Source organism: Vidua macroura, chromosome 21, assembly GCF_024509145.1.
Source record: "Vidua macroura isolate BioBank_ID:100142 chromosome 21, ASM2450914v1, whole genome shotgun sequence".
Classification (NCBI taxonomy): domain Eukaryota; kingdom Metazoa; phylum Chordata; class Aves; order Passeriformes; family Viduidae; genus Vidua; species Vidua macroura.
The window spans coordinates 3,941,383-3,957,883 of record NC_071591.1 but is presented as its reverse complement, the minus strand read 5'-3'; the positions used below and the strand labels follow the sequence as shown (position 1 = coordinate 3,957,883).

Sequence of the window (16,501 nt, the reverse complement as noted above, 5' to 3'; positions counted from 1 at the left end):
CCCCCGCCCTGCCCGCGGCCCGGAACGGGAAACGCGGCCGGGCCCGGCCCCTCGCGATGGCGGCGCCGGGCCCGGGCGGCGGCGCGGCCGTGCCGGAGGTGCCCGAGGCAGAGCGGCTCTTCCTGAGGCAGCACCCGCTGCTCAGCCCCGCGGGGCCGGGCAAGGTGCGGCCGTGTGAAGGGCTGGGGGGCACCGTGAGGGTCCTGAGGGGATGGGGCCGCCTCCCTGAGGGTCCGTGATGGGGCCGGCACCGCGTGGTACCCGATGGGCTCGGCCCCAGCGAGCTGCTGGCCCGAGGTGTTTGTCCAGCGCTGGAAGGACGAGGAGCAGAGCGCTGCTCTGTCCTGCCCTCCCCAGCCCTGGGGTGGATGCGGGAAGGGTGATTAGACATTGGAAGGGGCTGCCCAGGGAGGTGGTGGAGCCCCCCATGCCTGGAGGACGACTGGACGTGCACTGAGTGCCATGGTGTGGTTGGCAAGGTGGGGATCGGTCATGGGTTGGACTCGATGATCTCGGAGGTTCTTTCCATCCGAATGGATTCTGAGATTCGGTGGGCTAAACCCCTGGGTTTCCTGACCATTAATGTGTTTTTCAGGTGAGGTGCAGGCTGACAGGACATGAGCTGCCCTGTCGCCTGTCAGAGCTGCAGGCTTACACCAGCGGCAAGAAGTACCAGCGGCTCATAAAGGCAGCCAGAGAGTTCGACTATGGCACGTTTGAGCCCCACATTGTGCCCAGCACGAAGAATTTGTACGTATTCTCCCTCCTGTGTTGTGCTTTACACTTTGTTCAATCTCAGACATAAAGTGGTTGGGCTTTACAAAGTTCTTAGGTCTGTATGGATTTGGGGAGACTGGGAAAGGCTTTATGAAGTATTTATCAACTTTGAGCAACTTGCAGTGCTTGTAAGTGAAAAGTTCTGAAGTCACAGCACACTTTAACTGTTGCTGCCCTTTCTGTGTCTGTCAGACACCAGCTGTTCTGCAAGCTCACCCTCAGACACATCAACAAGCTTCCAGAGCACGTCCTGCGTCACGTCCAAGGGAAGCGCTACCAGAAGGCCCTGAAAACGTGTAAGTAGCTTTTCTGAAGCTGTACCAGGCAGCATTTCTTTCCCAAGCTGTTGAGATTCCAGTGGATCTCTCTGAAATGGGTGGGACAGCTTTGTTTAAATTGACAACAGTGTGTTGACAACAGTGTGTGTGTCCTCCTCAGCTAGGAAGGAAGGTCTCAGATATAGGGAGCAATTGGCTTCTAGCAAATACCTTGGAACATCCTTCCTTAAGAGAATCAGCTCTGAAACTCCCCCAAGGATTGTGATTCATGTGTCCAACAGAGTCTGTGTTAACATTTTCCCTGGTCCATAGTGTTGCTGTAGATGTATATTTGGAGCATGCTGGACTTTTGAGTTGCATTTCCTACAAGCTTGAGCTGGGAATGGAAGGACTCAGGGGCTGGGCAGCTGATCAGTGCTGCCTGACCCTCTCTCTTAGATGAGGAATGCCAGAGGGAAGGAGTGGAGTACGTCCCTGCCTGCCTGAGACAGAAGAAGCAGCGGGCACAGCACCCCGATGACCAAACGAACGGGAGCAGGCAGCCTCACAGGAAAGAGGAGTTCTGGGAGCCAAAGTCCAGCGAGGAGGATGGAGAGGAGACAGATGACAGCATGAGTGACCTGTACCCACGTGAGTGAGAACCTTGGTGTCATCCGTGTCCTCAAGGGAGTTGCTTAGTTAATTGTCTCCTGGTTTCTTTACACTGCTGCCTGATGCTGGTGTGCCAGAGGCACCTGACTTCATCCAGTTGGGAGTCCTTGGGTTTTGGAAAAGCTTACCACCAAATAAGAAATAGTTAATGCTAATAACGAGTTGGATCATGCAAGGTGTGAGGGAAGGGATACAAGATCTGCTGGGATTTGCTGTTTTAGGAATCTGCACTTCCCTTGTTTTCTCAGCAAATCCTTGACAGAAGGTGGTCAGGCCGTTCTGCTGACTTAGATCTGGAGGTGCAAATCCATCTTGCTGCAGGAGCAGAGGTGTAGTACATGGCACCACCTGTGCTGACATTCCCAGAATGGGAACAGAAAGAGCACCAAGGCACGTTTCCAATAAAACACCAGCGTGTTTATTTCCCAAGTATTTCAGTAGTGCCACGTGGTGACTGAAAGCAGCTTTAAAGCAAAGCGAGGGGAGGCAGAGCCTGTGTGCACAGGGAACTGATTTGAGCTGGATCTTTTTTAGCTGCGCTCTTCCCAGAAAAAAACCCATCAGCTCCAGAGACCACAAAGGGCAGCGATGACTTTGTGACAGACAGCGAGGACGACGGGGCCAAGCAGAACGGAGAGCACGGGGCAAGGAGGGACAGCAGCAGAGCAGCTGGCAAGAGAGGAAAGGTGGGAGCCATCCCACTGCCTGCAGCAGCAGGGGCTGTGCAGTTGGGATCCCAGCCCGTAGGTGTGCCACTTGTTCCTGTCTGGGAACCAGCAGAAGGTGCAAAGCTGTTCAGAATAGATTGTTCCCTGTGTGCCAGACAGTGACTTGCATCCTGAGGTGTGAATTCCTGCCAGGCAGTATTTATCCTGGCTGGGGTAGTGAGGGATGTTCCTGCCTGTACAGAGAGCTCATCTAGGGTGGGATCCTGCCCCACGCCATTGTAGAAGGAAAGCTGATGTGTGTCCTGTGGGTACTGTAATTGTTCTCCAAATACACAAAAAAAATTAAACTGTTTTGCAGTCACAAAGTTTCTCTAGACCATTTTTCTGCCACTTTCAAGGCACTGCGCTACATTATAAATGTTTCAAACTAGAAAGTTAGGGCTGGATAAAGTTTGGCTTCATTGCTGCAGGGAGCCTGTCAGTTTGTACCTAATGAAACCATCAGAAAGGGCTGCTGAGCTGCAGGATCCTGGCTTCATGAGCAGACTTGGGCTCATTCTGGCTGTTGAAGGAGATCACACTCAGTTTCTATTAAGCTGTCTCAGGCAAAGCTTGATCTGGATGTTGGAAATAAGCTGATTAAGTTTTTTTTTTCTCTACAGAAACAGACAGGCCCTTTAAAGAAGAAATTCAAGAGCCATCATCGAAAACCCAAAAACTTCAAGAAAGCAACCAATGGGAAATAAATTCTATGCTAAATACCTGGCCTGAAGCCTGTTGTGTAACAATTCCAGTGGGAGCCCATGATGAAGTGTCTGCCTATTCCAGTTAACTGTGAGAGGTATGGAGGGGAATAATGGGGTGGAATTAAGTTGCATTCCAAGAGCTTCAAGCCAGCATCACACTGAGGGAAGGATGTCTGCTGCAGAGAGCTGTTTTTTCCAGAAAGCTGGTTTTTGTTAGGCAGAAAAGCACAGAAGCTCAGCGGTGGAGCATCACCAGCCACACACGCCAAGTGGATACAAAGATGCCATTGTTTTATTTTGATTGTTTTCAAAAATCAAAACATTTTCAAACACAACTAAGGTACAAAATACAGCATAAAATGAGAATTTATACTTTTTTTTTTTTCCACATAGAAAGCAAAAATATATTCAGAATGAATTCCAGAACACTTTGCAGAGCCAATTGGTAGCTGACATCCTGCTTGTGAGAGCTTCTCAGCCATGGGGAGAGGTCACTGAATTTCTGGGAGATGCACAAGTACAGCAGTGTATGTAGGAAACCAGAATCTTCTGCATTAGACTCACAGTTAATAAGTCTGCACATTGTGCTGCCTAGAAGTATGTGATAATGCCCTCCACCTAACTATGCCCCTGGAATACTGAAGTATTCCTGCTGCAGGGGACAGCAACAGTTCCTCTTCTAGGATCTTTTGTTGGAAAGGGGACTTGATTTTTGCAGAGGAAACTGGTCTATATTTCAGACTAGTCTGTCATCCAGCTCCTTAGTTACACAGGACACAAGGAAGTTGAGAAAGACAAGGGGCTACTTGCAGGAACAGTTTGTGTCATTTATAAATACTATGAACATCAACAGCAGTTCAGGCATCTGAGAGTGGCTGCCTTGATCAGTCTAGAACCGTTGTAAGACCTGCAGTGAAACAGTGAAAGCCTCCTGTGCTGCAGATCTGTGACTGAAAGGACCAGTCTGTTTAGCTAGGAAGAGTCAGGCACATGAAACACTTGAGGTGAAGACTTCTCTTGCAAAACTTCCTTGAAAAGAAAGCTATCAGTGACCTGACTTTAATGCTGAATTCCCCTCCCATCAGTCTGGACATGGGGTTTGGAGTAGATGATCTCCAGAGGTCCCTTCCAACCCTAACTATTCTGGGATAGCAAATGGCTTCCTCCAGCAGCAGCACATCTTGCCCTTACAGAGGCTATTATCCCCTTAAGATGATGAAATCACTGGTTTAAGTTTCAACAGTGCTCTTCTAGTTTTCATTAGTTCTTTCAGCCCAGTTTTCTCTCCTAAAAAGCAACTGTTTAACTGAACTGTCCAGGTGAGTGTCCTTTATCAGGAGACCCTGGGGAACAGCTCCCAATGGAGATGTTCAGCTGAATTCCTCCTTGAACAAAGAGCTGAGCATCTTCCTCAGGGGAGGCAACAGAGCAAGGAATCAGTGTAATGGTAGGAAGCTGGTAGGGCTCATGCTGTCTAGAATTCCTCCATAATCTAATGAATCAGGTTCACACCTAGTTGACTAAGAGAGGACAAAAGGCCTCCCCTGAGCAGCACTAAGCATGGTCATGGCACAGAGGTCGTGGCACTGAGAAGCCAAACAGGGCCTTCCTCTCCTCACCCTCCTGAGTTCCTCCCAGGGAAGGTCCATCCCTGGCTGCTTCTCCGCTGCCCAGGCTTTGCACTCACATTCCTCAGCTGTAAGTGTCTGCAGAGCTGGCAACAGGGGCCACTTCCACATTTCCACCCTGCACAGCTCAGGGTGCTCTGAGGTGGCACAGAAGGGGCTGTCCTGGAGAGCTCAGCAGCCCAGCTCTTCAGTCAGCCAAGACACTGACAGAAGAGAATCTAAGAAGCAAAGACTACAGATTAGAGACTGACTGCTCTCATCTGGCAAGTACTGAGTGCACAGAAAAGGGGAGTTTCTGTAATTCTCAAGACATTTTCACCATTAACCTGCAATTCAAATAAGAATTTGGGGCATATATGGATGGAAGCTGGTTAATAGCAGAAAGGAGCTTTTATTATGGAACTTGCAGCACAACTTGGCTCCCTTCTTGGGAATTCAGGAGGGGCAACTTTTGGGGAAAGAATGCAGAATAAAGAATTCTTTTGGCACAGAATTTTCACAGAATCTAACGTTCTGTCTCTTCAGGATTATCTCCCCCACTTCCTTTAAATCTGATTAGCAATACAGGATTCATTATTAACAATACAGGATTTCCCCTTGTTCCCCTCAAGGGCAGAATTAGGACATGTTAGAAAATCCTCTCCCTTTTCTTACCCAGAAAGGGGTACAACTACTTCCAGGGTTTTCTTTTTGCCTTCTGTTCTGGAGCAGGAAAGAACCTTCCCTGCTGAACAAAAGGGAATTATAGGCCTCTGAGCAGCAAAATAACAGTGATTTTCTAGGTTTTCTTTGATGCTGCTTTCCACCCTGATAAGCAATGCTATAACCAGCCATGGAACTCCTTATGCACAAGGCAGTTTTGATAAGGGCAAGAAAGGGGATCCACTTTTTTAGTTATAGCTACAACCCAACACCACACTGAATGACCCAGCTGTATCTGCTCACCTTTCTGCAAATTTTAAGACATTGCTGACATTCCAGACAGCAACTGTTCTACTGCAATTCACTGAAGCATCAGCAAAATGCAGGCTCCTTGGGTTAGTTCCAAATCTAGGAAGTTAGAATAAGCCTAGGCAACATTCCTTGAAGAAATAGGATTTTATCTATTGTATTACTGGTGCCACAGTAAATCAAATTCAAAACATCTGTGCCTTTTATAGGAAGGGGGCATGTACGTGTAAAATGCTGGCAGTTTTTGTTGAATCCATAGAGAATCAGTTCTGGACTTAGTACAGTATGTCCCAAGAAGTGTTGCTATTCCTGTTACCACTCTTTTTTCTTCTCATCCATGGAGACTCCACCAGGACCCAGTGCAACCACGAGGAGGAGCCCTCCAATGACAGACATGGTCTGGAAGAAATCGTATTTGAGGAAGTCGTGCATGGGCTTGTAGGCTGGGACGGTCCAGAAGGCATTGAAGTAGATGTTGATGCCAAACAGCCAGATGACCAGAGTCAAGGCAGCCAGCTTAGTCTTGAAGCCAATTGCCACCAAGATAATCAGGGCTGTGCCCACAATGTTCTGCAGAATCTGCAAGGGAAAAAGCATGAAAAAAACCATTTACTTACACAGTTCTTAAATAGACCAACATCAGAGCAGACCTTGTAAGTTCAGTTGTCATGGGATACATAACCTAGTAACATTTTCTAAAGTATTAATTTTACTTATAGATTTCAATAGCATTGAGCAGATCCTGCAGCCCACCTGAGCAACATTCTAGTTGCTCAACTCACACTTTCATGCTGGGATACTTACAGAAAAGAAGTTCATGTCAAAATGTAGCAGTGTCATGAACATGAGGACGAGCAGCACACGTCCCCCCAACTGCATGTACTGTTTTGGGGAGCTCTCCCTCATGGTGGGGACACCAGCAAACATGCTCTTCCCCTCCGAGCGGGACTCAGCCAGAAGCAGCAGCAAGCCTCCCCCAAGGGCAAGATTCCTACACAAATGGGGAAGGAAAAGAAAAAAAAAAAAAAAAAAGGCAGTTTAGTACAGCTTGCACTGATCTATATCTGTAGAGTCTTATCTGACAATTTCAGTAAGGATCCTCTCTATTTGAGGGTGAGGAGTGACTTGCTCTGCACCGTGGGATGTGTTGGTCTGTGTTAGACTTCCCCAGCAGCACTGAGCACACCCAGGATTTGTGGGAACACAGCCTGCCAGGGAAGTCCAGCACCCACCACTCAGGCACAGTTGCTTCAGGGGCTGTTACAACACGAATTTTGTTGTGTTCAAGTTATTCTGTACCTCAGGTTTAGCCATATATGCCAAAGTAGTTCAGAGGTTGCTTTGAGAAAACAGAGCAGCAGTGCTGCTGAGAAGTTACACATTGACAGGGCTGTAGTAAGCCCAGAGTGTAGCTCTTGTGCTGGCCTCCCCTCAGAGGGGTGGAAAGGCAACAGCCAGCCATCACCCAGGGCCTGACAGGAAAGCTCAGGTTTATAATCTTGTCTTCTCCTTAGGGAAGGTGTTAAAAGGTTTAAAATCCCAGAAACCACTCCAGCGGCCGCATGCTGTAGTTTTCTCAGAAGATGGCTTCAGTCATGCAGAAGCAGAGTTGCTATTTTAGCCATTTAGGAAATAAAAGCAACTCTGATCAAGTGTAGACAGTTGGTTGAACTCTCAGCCAGGTTAGCAGCAGAAGCTCTTGGATCCTAGTGGGTTAGGATTAGTCTTTCCCTTCCTGAGCCTGCTGCCTACAGTTTAACACAGACTCTCCTGATTTTTTCAGGAGCTGTCATTTCTTCTTTAATGTAAATGCATCACTTGTAAAATCTTTTAGTAAATACTATGTACAAATGTCATTTCCTCTGCCACCAAGTGTCAGTTTTCATTCTGTTTCCATAAAAACTTGCAGAAGCAGGCATACCTCATCAAGAACTTCAGGTCCCATAGAATGCTGTATGCAATAGTCTAGGCAAAGAATAAAAGAAGTTAAAACACCATATAAATGACACTGAAGTTCTGAATTTCTGTTGCAATCTCAAGTTTGTACCAGCCACAGCAGAATTTGATTAAAAATACAATATAGTGAGGGAAACAAGGTAATTACATCAGTGTGGTCCAGTGAGTCTGTGTAACACAGGGAAGGGAAGCCAGAATTTGATTTGTGCTTTAGGGCCCCCAAAATTCTCTGGTTTTGTAGGGGAAGGATGCTACTAGATAGGATCCTTTGTGATGGGAACACAGCTGAAGGCCAAAGCAACTGCAAGATCCACATTTGGCTCATTAACTGACATCCAGGTAAATTGCCAGTTACTTCTGCTAAATTGGTCAAGGTCAAGTATTGAATGAATGTCTCCAAGCTGACTAATTGCAATTACATTGGGCACATCAGGAGAACAGAAGCAGCAAAATAGTTCAATGCCATCAAGGACTGGCACTAAGCCAGGGTGGAGAAAAATTCCAGGGTTGCAAGTTATATTTAAACATGTTGGGAGTACTGGGGCTAAGAGAGATTTGAAAGCTACAGTTTAGAAGGGATGAAGATTTAAGCCTCCTACCTGTAATGCTATAATTCCAAACAGTCCAAAGCAGGCATATTGCACAAAGTTCCTACTCAGCACCAGGATACAGCCACCTGAGTTGGGGAAATTGAACACAGTTACACTTGGAAAAGCTCCTGCAGGAATGCTAACTTGGATTTTAGTTTTTCTTTCATGAGATAACTGTTAGGGCCATCATGCTGTATTCCTTTTCCTTGAAAGGATAAAACCCAGAATGTTTCTGAAGTCTTCCATCAGAAAGCACTGACAGCCTTTGTCACTTTGACATGAGGACTGGCAACTGCACTGAATTAAGGTGACCCTCTACACAAAACAGTGAGGGCAAAAAATCTAAATCCAGACACAAGATAAGGAATTGGCAATTAGGAACAGTAAATCAGGGACATAATATAAACAGAACAGGATTTTTCCTCTCTCCATTTTTGACAGCCTGAGCCCACCCAGCATTGAGCACTCCTCCTGGGATTATTTTGATTCCTGGGCTTTGGAAATATTTCTTACACAAGCACCTCACTCAGGCTTAATGCACCCTCTCCTGAGTAAGAATTTGCCTTGGAGATGAATGCCCATAAAAACAGGAGGCTGAGAAAGTCTCAACATTGCCCTGTTTAAGAGAACAGGAGTATTTAGTTTAGAGAACTCTGGGTATGGTTTGTAGTTATGGATGCATGTACAGAACTGAAACCAGATTGTCCTGACAGATTCTTAGCATCTCTGACTCAGAGGCAGTGTGTCACAAGGAACTGTCTACAGCTGCTTCCAGGAAAGGCTGAAGCAGGTCAATTCAGAGTTCTTTTCATTCAGCCCATGTAGTACTATCAGTTCTGAGCTGTCAGGAGTTATCAGAAAATCAGTGAGGCATCCCACAGGGCTGCAGCCACGCTGGAGTGCTCTGCCTGCACTTGAACAGCCCCAGAGCCACTTACTCAGCTGCCCGAAGAGGTTTAGGAACACAAAGATGGAGGCCAGGAAGTAGCCACAGTTCCACGTGCCATCGATGTAGTCCCTCTGTTCACTCCACTGGAACCACATGCGGATGCCATCCTCCAGGAAGGTGCTGATCAGGCACAGCCGGGCCACGTGGGGCAGGTACTGCTTGGTCACCCTCAGGAACTGCAGGGACACACAGGGCATTAGCAGGGGAGGCAGGAAAAGGGACACTGCAGGGATAACACAGCCCTGCTCTCTGCAGACTGAGGTCAGCAGTTCTCATGCGCTCAGGGTCACCAACATCCAGAGAGAAACTGGGACTTGGATTTAGTGAAATGCTTCTTCACCCACCGGGAGCAGCAGGGAAAAGCTGTTGTCATTCTCCACTGGACTAGGAGTTGGAAAAAAGCAGAATCCAGCAGCACATTTCTGTGTAACAGGAACTGTGCTTTGATGGAGCTCTCGCTAATGAAGGCTGACCTTGGTTTTAGTTTCTCTATCTCAGGGTTTCATGTTACAGCTCAGCTATCAGATAGCCCAGAGCTGAAAGGGCAATCCTGCTCCCACCCATGTGCTCAGGCACTCAGCACCCTGGAACAACCCGGATTCAGGGAGCCAGACTGACAGAAGACAAGTTCTGTACAAATTAAAAAACATTACTAAATTGTTTGCCAAGCTCGTTCCCTCCAACAGCTCAGTGCAAACAAAGCACATGTACTCGAGCAGCAGCAGATCTTAGCTCCACGTAACCACTGCATGGAACTGCACCCTCTGTCCTCTCTAGGCAGGTTTTTACTTCCATTCAAAGGAGCAGCTTCTGCAGAAAGGAAACAGAGGTTTATAGCCACACTTCAGTGCAGTGGTTAAAAGGAAATGATATCATCATGCAAAAGGTGCTGAGCTTTAGTTTTTGGGAATAGAAGACATCTGGGCCGCCTTCATCTTGCAGGCTCCTGGATCAGCTGTACAATTACAACAATTAAAGGAACAAACACAGAATTGCCAGAGTCTATGGGGTCGTGTTCTATAGGGCTGTGGAGTGGGTCAGGACAAGTGTTTAACTGCCATCCTATTTTCTAGGCAGCACTGGTTATTACTTAATTGAGACTTCCAGCAGGAAGGAGACAAAAGCCACTTCTGACAGTTTATTCCTGCCAGCAGCAATCAGTCAATACTAAAGGCTATGCAAATGACAAGCCTAGCTCACTGTGCAACTACAGATTATCACAAGAAAAAAAATCAGCAAACATCCTTAATAGTCAATTAAATAGTTAATATTGGAACAAACTGCACTGCTGTACTGCCTGTATCCAGAGTCTAAGGGTCAAAATTCACCTTAATCAAGTGCATTTTAAGTGCAGCTGTACTCTGCCTCCTGAAGCCTGCCACTTCAGGCTTTTTAAAGCCATGTCAACAGTTGGATGAATGAGTCAGAAGAGAATTTCTGATCTTTGTCACTCACTGAATGAGACACACATCTTGCTTTACAGCTTTCCTCCCTCCTGGGTTTTTCACTGTGAGGTTGAGGAAACTTGCTGAGGAATACTAAGAATAAAGTTCTTACAAACCAGAAGTCATTTGTAAGATATAGAACAAGCAACTTTGGTCTAGAAAGAAATGAAAAGACGACAAGTGCTGGTAATCTGTAAGAAAAGGATAAAAACAGTGCTGTGGAAAGGCTGAAAAAAGAAGCAAATACTAAAGAACATCTTCCTCCAAGCCTCATCTCTGCTGTTCAGAAGTGGGAGTTGACCTCATTTTCCCCTTCCCTGGAGCCACAAACAGCACAGTTGAAGGATCCAAGAAGACATTTAACATTTACCTGTTCTCTGGGCACACAGAGGGAATTTAACACTGCCCATTAAACACGAGTGCACACATCCAATGGGCTCCAGACAAGTCAGAGAGGCTGCAGCCCATGGCAGCTCCAGTGCTAAGCAACCTCACAGCACACACATCACTCCTGGGCACCCACAGCTCCTGGAGCTGCACTCAAATTGAACCCCTGTACACAGCAAGCTTCAGAAACAGCCTGTGGGAACAAAAACCCAAGCCAAAGGAATCAGGAGATCCAGAGAGAAAGGAAGAGAACAACTACACCACAACTACAGGAAGAGAATGTAACAGGCATCAAGTGATCAAACAGTTAGAGGATCTGGGTGTAAATCACTCGAGTAATTTAACTAAAGATGGAATAAATGACAAGAAACATGAGAGCTCCAGCAGTGGGACTCAATGAATAGCACCAGTCACCCTGGGTTTGGCCCTGCACAGCACCAGCACTGTGTGGCTCAAAAGCTGCACCCTGAGCCCACTTCCTTTAAGATTCACACAGATAAAGTGGCACACATGGGAATATTGCAGTTTGATATCTGCAGCTAAGAAATGGGACCTGAAACACACCCTGCACTGAACACAACACATCCAAATCCAAATCCACTGATGGAGGTGGCAGCATTAAACTCACAACATCAAATAACTGCAGGGCTTTTTCTGCTCTGGCTTTGCATCAGCTGCTCTCCACATGTCCTATCTCCTTGGAAGAGGTGAAACATCATGAGAAAAGACAAGAAAATTCTAAATAAAACTATTTTAAAGAAGAACAGCTGGTTCTGTGTTGTCACTGACATATGCCAAAGGGGCTTTGTGTTGCCACTTCCCCCTCTAATGGGATTAGAAAGGCAAAGATAGATTTAAATGCTCCTTTAAGTTTAACAACCAAAGATGTACAAGAAGATCTAGGGATCCCTTAATCAAAGCTCTGCTCAATCCCCCATTTTTCTAAAGGAGGACTGAAATTTTCAAACCCATAAAGGCCTGACCAAAAGAGAGGCAATAAAGTGATTCATTTGAACCCAACCTCCAAGAGTTTCACATTTGCTGAAAGTCCACTCTATTTTGATAAAAGTGTATATACCATGGTACAATTACAGGTATTTTAAGTCCAATAAATGGACATGAGTTGGGAATTTTTGCAGGTATGTTGTGTCCAGGTACAAAGCCTTTTCCTGTGTATTCTTGGATCAGGGAAGTTCTGATTATGGTGAGGAACAGCACACTGCTCATCTATACAGAAACCCTCCTGAGCTGCACAGCATTATTAGTCTAGAGCTTCTGATAAGGCATATCCCAAATATCTTGAACACTTTTAAGGGATTGCTTTGTTCTGGGAGAACAAATTGCTCCAGCAGCCTGGGACACCACTGAGCATTCCTGGAAAAGGATGCTCAATCCACAGAGAAAAAAAAAAAACAACCACTTTCTTTCACCAGCTTGGATACATTCACTCAAAGAGATTCCACCCCAAAATCACAGGGACAGCAAAACCCATCACATTCATTAGTCCAGTGCCTACAAAGTACTGTAAAAAACTGGGAATAGCATTTCCCATTGATTTCCAGAGGCAGGAAGAAGGCTCTGACCCACTAGAGCATTGCCAGCAATATTAATTAGGTTTTTAATTGCAGGAAGATTCCTCAATGCTTTTCCCTTCTGAAGTGTGCTTTATACCAATTCCCTTTTCCAAAAGGCTATTTATTAATGAAACCTTTAAAATGGTACTTTTAGTAATTTATTGCATTTTACTTTCATTCTTCATGGGAAAATTTTTCCTCAGCCTAACCAGAACAAGCTACTTGGCTTATAATGATAAACAATCAGTGCTCTGCCATGATAAAGTTCTAGAGAATATTTCCAATTTCAGTTTTTTTAATCTAACTGACAAAGTTCAGACTAACAATGAACTGTTTTCTTCTCCCTTCCATTTTCTAGAAAATAGGATATTGAGAACAAGAAATAATAGGTTGAAACTGAAATGTAAGCTAGAAATTAGGGAGAAATTCCTCCCTGTGAGTGTGGGGAGGCCCCAGCACAGGCTGCCCAGAGAAGTTGTGGCTGCCCCATCCCTGGAAGTGTCCAAGGCCAGGTTGGACAGGGCTTGGAGCAACCTGGGATAGTGGAAGGTCCCTGCCCATGACAGGGGTGGAACAAGATGGGCTTTAAGGTCCCTTCCAACCCAAATGGTTCTGTGATTCTGTATCAGAATTATCTGGCAGGATACATCAGCATTTATCTTGGAAAACTAAATAAACTCCCCCAGTCTGGCTCTCCCTGCAGCCCTCACACTGCTGTGCAATGACTCAATAGTCTCCTCGCATTTTTGTGCATGAATTTTTTTTTGAACAGCAGAAATACCAAGCACCCACATTCCTAAGGATTTATTCCTAAAGATTATTACAGACAGTAGGAAAGTTGCCTGAGATCTACTCCCTCTTAGGAAGGGATTACAAAGGAGAGACAATCCTAAACACTCTGTGCAGGCCTCAGTTACAGCTATTTTCAGTACTTGCACTGAAGGGGGTGCCAAGTAATGTTTTAAAAATCACTAAAAATGGGCTTAATTTCTGAGTATGTAAATTACTGAGTTAGTAACACTGGGCTGGTGTTGGTATCCCCTCCACTGCAATTCCTTACAGCTCAGAGCAGCCTATTACCAGCAATCTCACCCCCAGTATTGCACCTCGCTCGACCTAAACATGGATATAAATGAACCAAGTGAAAAAAAAATCCTCAATTTTTTTCTCTTGCCAGTTCAGCTCCCCAGTTCAATGACAAGAGTGCTGGTGAGAGAGAAAAGGGGAATGTAGCCTTGGGAGAAGTAGGACAAGCCCTTTCACTGACAACAGGCTGTCTGGCAAGCTTAGCTGCCTGTTAAGACAGTGCACTAGTTCACCTCTGGATTAAGAGCCACTTACTACTGCTGAGTATCTTGGCATCTAGGGCACAATTTGTTAATTCAAAGGGAAATTACAGTATCTGAGAAAAGCTAAGCTTTACTGCTTGAATTTAAGGAACAGATTATTCTTGCTTTTGTAAGAGACATACAGGATTTCCTGATAAGCCATGGAATTAGCTCTAACATTCTCCCACAGGGGTTTTATGCTACAGAAATTAAGACTCATTATGTGTTGAGCACTAGTACAGAGAGTGGAAAAAGCAAGAACATCACTGAGAATGCATTCAGCTCCCAGAACAGCCATTGTCCAGCCTCCATCAGGGGAGTTTCAACACAATTTCAGCCCAAACATTCCAAGTATTTATTTTTTTTTAAATCCAAGATGAACTAACAGCTCCTGTAATGCCAAGTGTTAACTCCACAATATATACCAAAGGTTAGTGTTTAGCAAGTCACTCCTACATTGGTGTGACACTGAGCTTTAGCAGCACAAACAGCACTGAAAGGTTCTGATTGAGCTACCAGGCAGAATTATCACAGGAGTTATTACTCAGAACACCATAAAAACTATTTTGCAATCTGATGGTAAGAGGAGCAAAACTCTACATTCTGCAGCTTAAACACAGGACTCATCTTTAAACACGATGTGGCCAAGCACAAGTAAATTTGTGCCATTTAAAACTTACTTCAGGAGGAGGTAAACTACATTTAAGCTGGACAAAGAGCTTTTAGCAGAGTGAAAAAAGGGGTGTTAAGGACATCTAGAAATAACCCCACAGGAATAAATAGAGAGGTGTTATAAAAAGGTCAGGACAAGTGTTGCAAATTTTGGCAAGTAATGTGGACACTGCAGTGATGGTTTACTTTCTCCTCTAAAAAGGAGAAAAAGAGCAAGAGGACAAGGTAAGCAGAGAATGACCAAGAAAATCCAGATATCCCTTCAACTGAGTATTCCACACACCACAAGAAGCTCTGTCTCTAAATCGAGTTTTCCTTCTTCCATCTGGGGGTGGGGAGGAAGTGCAGAACAGGTTTTCCCAGTGAAATCAGTGAAAGACACAGAGCAAGCACAGCCCCCTCAGAGCTGTGACGTGTTATTGTGCACCACACAACTCACACTAAATCACAGTGGTTGTAGAACCAGGCAGAATCAGATTTTCCAGTCAATTTGCTGAATATGATTACTTGCTGCCTCTTATTGTCGATTAGATGAATCACCATGACTGTGACGATCTTTGCAACACCATCCCCAGCAGAGCAGCTACTTACACTCAAAATATTCCTGTTGTCAGACATTGTAAGAGATCACAAACTTCTATTTAACAGAGAAATCACTCGGGCCTCCACTGAAATAAACGTAAGAAGGTTTACAAGACAACATCAGCTTGTTTGCTTTCCTTTTGCCCCAGTCCTGAGCACAGCACCACGGTGCTGACCAACCTTTTCCAGTTTGGGCTCCCAGACATGGATCAGGGTTTCATGAAATCACAGAATGGTTTGGGTTGGAAAGACCCTAAAGCTCACCTTGTTCCAAACCCCTGCCATGGGCAGGGACACTTTCCACTAGCCCAGTTTGCTCCAAGCCCTGTCCAACCTGGCCTTGAACTCTTCCAGGGATCCAGGGGCAGCCACAGCTTCTCTGGGCAGCCTGTGCCAGGGCCTGCCCACCCTCACAGGGAGGAATTCCTCCCTAACATCCCATCTAACCCTGTCAGGTTGGATAACCCGGTCATTCTCCCATCCCTGCCAGCTCACACCGGCTCCCCACACCCCTCTGTGCCCTCTCCACCAGCCGGGACGGCTCCTGCTCTCCTTCCACTTAATCCCTCCGGAGAGAAGCGCTGTCCCCAAGGAGAACTCGCTGTACGAGAGGCTCGGGAGCTCACCCGAGGGCAGGGGCGGCGGTGGGAGCCGGGCCCGGGCTGCCCTCGGAGACAACTCACAGGAAAGACAGAAACAGACTACTTCCAGAAGCAGGGGGTGAGAAGGTAAATTAGAATGGCTACAAATCGAAAGAGAGGAAACTTAGGCTGGGTATTGGGAAGGAATTATCCTCTATGAGGCCCTGGCACAGGGCGCCCGCAGAAGCTGTGGCCGCCCCGGGATCCCTGGCAGTGCCCAAGGCCAGGCTGGACGGGGCTTGGAGCAACCTGGGACAGTGGAAGGTGCCCCTGCCCATGGCACGGCTTGAACCAGACGATCTTTAGGACCCCTCCCAGCCCAAACCACTCCATGGCTCTATAATTCCATAAACCCACCGCCCCGCCACAGCGCGGCCCCGAGGCGGCAGCGACCCCGCCGCCATCCCGGCCTGCCTCAGCCGGGCCCCTCAGCGTGGCCCCGGCGCACAAAGGCCGCCGGGCGGGCGCGGGGTGGGGGGGAGGAGAAGCCGAGCGGGCACGCACCTGGTCGGCGAAGTCCTCGGCGGTGTTCATAATGTCGTTGTGGCCCATGGCGGGGCCCGGGCTGGCTCGGGGCGGGCGGGGCGGTGGCGGGGCCGGGCCGCGCTCGGTGCAGGCGCTGCCACGTCGGACGGGCCGGGCCTTGAAGGCGCCGCCGCGCCGGCGCGCGCGGGGCGG

The 16,501-nt window shown here is 46.9% G+C and overlaps 2 protein-coding genes across 3 annotated transcripts; one reads left to right on the top strand and one right to left on the bottom strand.

Annotated features, from left to right (window-relative positions):
• Positions 1 to 40: 40 nt before the first annotated feature.
• On the top strand, positions 41 to 3,135 carry SURF2 (surfeit 2). Its single transcript, XM_053996286.1, has 6 exons — positions 41 to 164; positions 596 to 750; positions 970 to 1,073; positions 1,494 to 1,685; positions 2,241 to 2,392; positions 3,037 to 3,135. The coding sequence occupies exons 1-6, from the start codon at positions 57 to 59 to the stop codon at positions 3,118 to 3,120; spliced, it is 795 nt and encodes a 264-aa protein (XP_053852261.1). The 5' UTR covers positions 41 to 56; the 3' UTR covers positions 3,121 to 3,135.
• Positions 3,136 to 3,390: 255 nt separating this feature from the next.
• On the bottom strand, positions 3,391 to 16,471 carry SURF4 (surfeit 4). Of its 2 annotated transcripts, XM_053996285.1 has the most exons (7): positions 16,328 to 16,418; positions 15,192 to 15,268; positions 9,184 to 9,370; positions 8,255 to 8,331; positions 7,621 to 7,664; positions 6,504 to 6,690; positions 3,391 to 6,278 (listed from the first exon to the last, which is right to left on the bottom strand). In XM_053996285.1, exons 2-7 carry the CDS (start codon positions 15,216 to 15,218, stop codon positions 6,012 to 6,014), a joined length of 789 nt encoding a protein of 262 aa, XP_053852260.1. In that variant the 5' UTR covers positions 15,219 to 15,268; positions 16,328 to 16,418; the 3' UTR covers positions 3,391 to 6,011. The 2 variants fall into 2 exon arrangements, with proteins under 2 accessions (XP_053852260.1, XP_053852259.1); XM_053996284.1 differs by lacking the exon at positions 15,192 to 15,268 and having other exon boundaries at positions 16,328 to 16,471.
• Between the last annotated feature and the right edge of the window lie 30 nt (positions 16,472 to 16,501).

What these genes read in the sequence shown, in the direction of transcription:
- SURF2 (XM_053996286.1), top strand. Translation starts at nt 57, where the DNA reads ATGGCGGCGCCGGGCCCGGGCGGCGGCGCGGCCGTGCCGGAGGTGCCC. An exon ending in CCAGAAGGCCCTGAAAACGT is followed by an intron (nt 1,074 to 1,493) that starts GTAAGTAGCTTT and finishes CCTCTCTCTTAG; the next exon opens with ATGAGGAATGCCAGAGGGAA. An exon ending in CAGCTGGCAAGAGAGGAAAG is followed by an intron (nt 2,393 to 3,036) that starts GTGGGAGCCATC and finishes TTTTCTCTACAG; the next exon opens with AAACAGACAGGCCCTTTAAA.
- SURF4 (XM_053996284.1), bottom strand. Translation starts at nt 16,375, where the DNA reads ATGGGCCACAACGACATTATGAACACCGCCGAGGACTTCGCCGACCAG. An exon ending in CCGAGGACTTCGCCGACCAG is followed by an intron (nt 9,371 to 16,327) that starts GTGCGTGCCCGC and finishes GTGTCCCTGCAG; the next exon opens with TTCCTGAGGGTGACCAAGCA. An exon ending in AAACCTCTTCGGGCAGCTGA is followed by an intron (nt 8,332 to 9,183) that starts GTAAGTGGCTCT and finishes TCCCCAACTCAG; the next exon opens with GTGGCTGTATCCTGGTGCTG.